General features: G+C 38.7%; 1 protein-coding gene across 1 annotated transcript in view; it reads left to right on the top strand.

Annotated features, from left to right (window-relative positions):
* The first annotated feature begins 662 nt into the window (after positions 1–662).
* LOC306855424 (uncharacterized protein) overlaps positions 663–6,000 on the top strand; it is a 50,044-nt gene continuing 44,706 nt past the window's right edge. Inside the window, exon 1 of the mRNA XM_079394139.1 lies at positions 663–797. Coding sequence (XP_079250265.1) covers positions 688–797 — 110 coding nt within the window. The 5' untranslated portion in view covers positions 663–687. The remainder of the gene's footprint in view (positions 798–6,000) is intronic.

Genomic DNA, 6,000 nt, shown 5'->3' with positions numbered 1-6,000 from the left:
CCTGTATGATGTCTGGATTTGGTTTTCTCCCACTAGCATGTAATATCTATATGTGGCATGAAAACATGCAAAATGTATTTTTTTCTGATTTGATTATCTTTTAATGTTGCATTATTACAGTGTTTTGTTTTGTTTTCGATAATTTAAAATGTAATTTATATTTATTATGGCAAAGATGAAATTTCAGCAGCATCACTCCAGTCTTTAGTGTCACATGATCTTTCAGAAGTCATTCTTATATCATCTCTATAATCATTCTTATTCTAATATGCTAATTTGCTGCTCAATAAACATTTCTTATTATTAACAATGTGGATATAAAAGTATAAGTTTTTTTTTTTTTTTTTTTGGTTTGTTGGGTAATTTATTTTATTTTATGTAATTTGTAGTTTTTTGTAGCATATTGATATGAACATCAATGTATGTTTTTCATAATTCATCACGTATCATGTAATGTATTATGCACATGCCATTTAATATTTTATGTTGTTATATATTTAATAATAATACACTTTATGTGTTTTATGTATGTATACCTGTATTGATACCTTTATATCATATATTTATATTGTATACTATATTTATTGTGTTATGTACCATGTGTATCATTTGAAAATCTACCTTTGTCTCTCTCTCTCTCTCTCTCTCTCTCGCAGGTGTTGGGCAGTTTTAGAGATTGTTCCCCAGATGGCCGTGGAGTCACTGCTGGAGGAGAAACTCTTAAATAGCAGCGCAGGACAAACAGAGACGACTCATACAGCACACACATTTATCTACTCCAACATCTCCCTAGAGGAGTGAGTGCATACATGCACACGAACATATACATTTATATGCATTGAGGTTCTTGTAAAACAATTGTAAAGATGTCTTGGGAGACAAGATACACGAAGGTTGCTGTCATGATTACCTTAGTGTAGCAGGTGTTGTTTTTCATGAGCCAAAGTCTTTTTTAACAAATGCCAGTTCTAGTTTTTGTGAGAAAACAACTCGAGGTTAGCTGTGCCACTTTAGTTTTGTTCTGTGAACTGTTGTATTCTACTGTTATACACCTGCGTTTAAAAGCTTCTTTCTATAATGCATGATGGCAGATAACGAATTAGAGCGCGTTCGGTACCAGTCACGAAGAATTACAGCTCAATAAAACAAGTCGCACAATGAATGACAACGCAAGTCAGACTGAATCCGAACATTGCTCTCGCTCTTTTAATCGTTGTCTCCTTGGCTCCGTCAGTGACGGGGGAAATGGAGAACATCTTAGGCAGGAGTCTGTTTTTTTAGGAATTCATACATTACAGTGCTTGTTTATGTATGAGGCTTGTATTAATATTTAAATGAGCTCCGTTCGGATCAGTGTCATGTGTAATACAAGCAGATAGATTTCTGGCCCTAATGATTCAGAGTTGTTTGTGTGACGGTGGATAGAGTAGCATGATTAGACACGTCAGTCAGCGGTTTCTTCGCTTCCAGATGCTGCCTCGTGCAGCCATTTTCACCCTGGCACACACCTCGAGTGATGCGCCGAGCATCGTATGATTGACTAAGCAGCACTTAAGCAGGTGAGGACCCTGTAAATAAGCTTTTCCCTCAGAAGCGGTCTCGTTTTAGACCCCTCCCTCCATCTCGAGCTCTCTGCGGATGGATTCTGCCACCTGGAGATCGCAGAGTACTGCTTTTCGCCTCGAGGTTTGTCGAGGTAATCCAGCCAGCTCCAAACTAGCGCGGAAAGATAGAGTTAGGGAAATGGATTTCTGGAATAAAATGAAAGTGTGTTTTGGGTGTGCGTGTGATGTAACACTGACAGGGAATTCAGTGAGCCGCATAACTCCGTTCAGTCATCTGTGGAGTTTTTTTGTTTAGTAAAGCTTTAGTAGGCTGCAATTTTACTCCAAGGCCCTCCTACTCTGTAATTTACTTTGAAAGCCATTGTTGGCTCTCTTAAAAGAATAATTGGTGAAGACTAACACTATTTGAACTATTCAAACGGTATCTAAAGGTGCCGTATCAGGCGTAATTTAAAAACACAACATCAAGTGGAAAATTGAAGGCTTGCTCTTACACACCACGCCCGCCACTTGAGTTATTTCACACAAAATAATTCCTTTATATTTGCTGTGAAACAGATTTCCGTGTCAGTATTTTGACAGTTGTTTAATTTAGCTGTCATTGTGTTTTCTTAACCTGTTAACCCGCATCGGCCCGCGGGCGGGCCGGAAGGGCGTGGTCGGGCGTGGTCGGACTTTTTATTACCTTTGTTTTAGAACAATATTCAATCAATTATCATTAACTATATATCATTTGAAAGCTAAAACACTCAAGATTAACGATGTGAGCTTGTTTTTGAAATCAATACACCAGAGAGGAAAGGGTTAACAGAAATGCTGAAAGACCGGCCATTTAAAATGAACAAAGCGAACCGCAGTACTCACGTTTGATCGCCAATAGCGCTGGTCAGCTCAGACTATTCCAAGACACACCAGCATACATTTCAAGAGAAGGGTCCACTCTTCAAAATGCATCCACTTTTTAATCCAAAACAACGAAAAAATAGGGGAAAACACGATAGATCCTCCTTTGTTTACATAAGCGATTCGAGTTATAGTTATCGATAGCGTCCATTTTCCAATAAATATCGATTATAATTCGTATTCCAGCTTTGAAACGCCATCTATTTCCAGCAGAATCGTCTCTTCCGAGTAAGAATAGCCCTCCCTCGTCTCTCTCCTTCAATCGCAGGAGCTGTTATAACCCGGGACAGTAAGCGCGTCCGTGAATGGGTCAGCGAGGTGTCAATCCGGACACATCACAATAGGGGTGTTTGAACCCAGCCAATGCCTCGCCAGCACAGTTTTGATGGATGGAAGTGTTAGCCAACCACAAGGACGTTTAAAGTGATTGACAGTTTGAATAGTTTACGTAAGATTGTTTAGAGAATAGCTCGGCGTATTGTCCGTGTGTTTTCGTGCGCTCTCGGGTTACGCATGAAGCGTACACATAATGGCGTCGCGGCGCTACACAGACTGGCTATCAGCGAACAGATGTTGTCCAAAGCTCACATCTGAATCTCTCCATCGTGGATCTTCGACTTGAGAAGTGTTTCTGTGGCGTTTGGTGGTGTTTTGGAGGACGTGGGGAGAAAAATGGCTAATTTAGTAGCCGAATACGCGCTGAGATCGCTGGGAAGCGTGGATAGCATTAGCACGTAAGTGTCTCCACCCTCCTCTTGAATGTTTATGTGTCTTTATCATGTATTTGCAGCTTTTGTTTCATGTTAGCTGTTTTAGATTCTAAAAATGACAACGGAGAGGGATAATATGAGGGGATTACATGAGTTTTGTTCGTGTGGGTGGGTGGGTGTGTTTGTTTGTGGGTATGTCCCGGTTATTGTGTGTGTGTGCGCGCGTGTGTGTGTGTGTGTGTACAAAATGTAAACAGTGTTGCAAGTTTGATTTGTTTTGCTTACACACTTTCTCACTCTTTTTCTCTCACTCTTCCCTGTCTTTTCAGAGGTCTGGTGAATCCAGATGGTCAGAAAAAAAAACATTTTAGTGGCTGCTAGAGCGTCTTCCTCCACTGTAAATACTGTAAATAGTTTTTTTTTTTTTATTATTTAGTAATATTAGTAATAGTAATCTATTACTATATTAGTAAAATAGTAATATTCATAATATTCACCATATAAAATAAATAAAAAATACAAATGTTGTAAAAACAATGTATTTTGCATGTTTTGTGTTTTCACTAGTTCAAAAATGATCAAATCTGTTTTGGTTCACTGTTTTCATTATTGGAATTGTTCAGAATAAAGACTGTTTAGTTATGTTCAAATTCTGAAATAGTTTTGTGTTTTTTTGTGGTTTCATTGGTAGAGCAGTTCTGAATTGATATACATATGTAGTATGCAGTGTCTTATGGAGTCTCTAAATAGCATTTTTGAAAGGATTCCTAGACTTTTCTTGAAATAAAATATCCAAATGACTTTTCCAAAGCTTTTCTTGAAATGAAATACCATAAAGATGTACTTTCTGTAAGTCTTTACCTATAAAAAATTTATTATTTCATATTTTATTTCAGGAAATATTTAGGCGTTTTTTTTCAAAAATGCCATTTGTAGACTAACCAAATGACTAAATGAGTCAGCACTACAAATGCTGTTCAGAAATAGTTTTTTATTGTGTGTTTTGGTGGGCAGAGCAGTTCTGAATTGATATACATATATGTATTATGTAGTTTTGACTCATTTGGACATTTGTTTACAAAGTGTCTATTTGGGGTCTCCAAATGGCTTTTTTGAAAGGACGCCTAGATTTTTTTTAAATAAAAGCTTACAGAAACTACATTTTTGGGAGTATCATCCTCAAATTTGAATCAAAACATGGTCAGATGTTCAGCTTTATCTTTATGGTGTTTTCAGGCCTTTGGCATGAAAGTCTCATCCATTTTTCCCTTAGTGAGCTTCATTAAAACATATCGCGAGTCAATTTCATGTATATTTTACCTTGTTTTACTCTATTGCTATACTAATTTTGAGTTATTATGACTCTAGAGTAACAAAGGATCAAGTGTCTAGTTTCAAACAACACCAGATTTTTAAATATAGACCTTAGGGTTCAAGAGCTACAGACATTTTTATTTGGTTATATCGTTTTTTACAAAATGCTCAAAAATAGGGGCGCAGGGTAACAGGTTAATGACGACAGGTGTCTGTGGTAGTTATGAGAGGGAATGATGGGACTCTGAGTGAGAGATCCGCAGAACAACAGTGGCCCCTGGAGGTTAAAAGATGCACTGCATGAGCCTGGCCTGCTTAAACTCCCATTATCAGGTGCATAAGTACCTCGAAAATAAAATCTGCTGAAGTTCACTGCAAATGTGTTCGTTGTTACGCACCTAGTATAAGCTGCATCTGCGAATGCATGTCATCTAACTAGCAATTACACATAAATCAATATGTAGCTGTTTGTTTACGGGTTTCAAGTGCATTTTTATGAGTTTATCCCAGAATAATTACCTCATTCATCGTCTGTCTTTCTTTACTGTGGCTGTCTTCCTCTCTCTCGCTCGCTCGCTGTCATTCTCACTCTCAGCTTCAGACCTACAACTCACTAATGAGTAAAAGCCTCCCCTCAGGGCCGCCATGTGTAGTGAGACTCTCTAGAGGCTCTCCGAAAGCTGTAGTGGTAGATTTCATCTCATAATTTGCTTCACTTTCAGTTTGGGCTTTCATTTGCCCATTCGATTCAATTAGGCGTTTCATATGGTCCCCTAACAGCAGTTTGACTCTGTCGCCTTATTCAAATGTGCGCACAGTTCTCTAGGTTTTTGCCTGCACCACCAAGTCCTGGGGACAATGCGACCCACACCTGGGTGTGCGTTCGGTCTCCCGGCAGAACTGTTGAAGTTTTTGAAAAATGGAGGTCAGACACGAAATGTTTCACACAATCCTCTGGCTGCAGAGAGGAGGACTCCAGGGGAGTGGGAGGAAAGAAATAATTAAAGCCAAGAGAAATTCATTTGCGCCACAGTTACAGAGAATGTCGTTTCCACTGCATTATGCATCTCTTTTACAAAAGCCGGGGTTAAATATTTGAAAGGCCTGACTGCCTCTCATCTGGCGCCTCCATTATTGAAAGCGAAATATACTTTAGCAGGCAGAGGCCTTTCCCCACAGCTAGAGGGTCAGCCTGCTTCAGCCTTGCGTTTGATAACCTCTGGATTCATTGATTATATACAGCTGATGGATTCTAAGCACTGACTCAGAGCTTTGCTTTTTCAATTCAATTAAAGCACTTTAGTGGAGCTACTCGATATTTCTTCCACGCAGGCAATTATATTGTCAGCCGTGCGATTGATTTGTCTACAGTCGTTAAGACTTTTTTACAACTGGAGCAGAGGTATTTTCTATAATTATTTATTATTTTTTGGACTCAATTTGATAATGCCATTGTTCATATTGATCTGCTGTCCTTTCCCTGGTTGTTATATGCTTGTGTGCCAGTT

This window comes from Barbus barbus (assembly GCF_936440315.1).
Source record: "Barbus barbus genome assembly, chromosome: 35".
Classification (NCBI taxonomy): Eukaryota; Metazoa; Chordata; class Actinopteri; order Cypriniformes; family Cyprinidae; genus Barbus; species Barbus barbus.
Note: the sequence above shows the minus strand (reverse complement) of the source record. Positions and strands in the feature narration are given on the sequence as shown.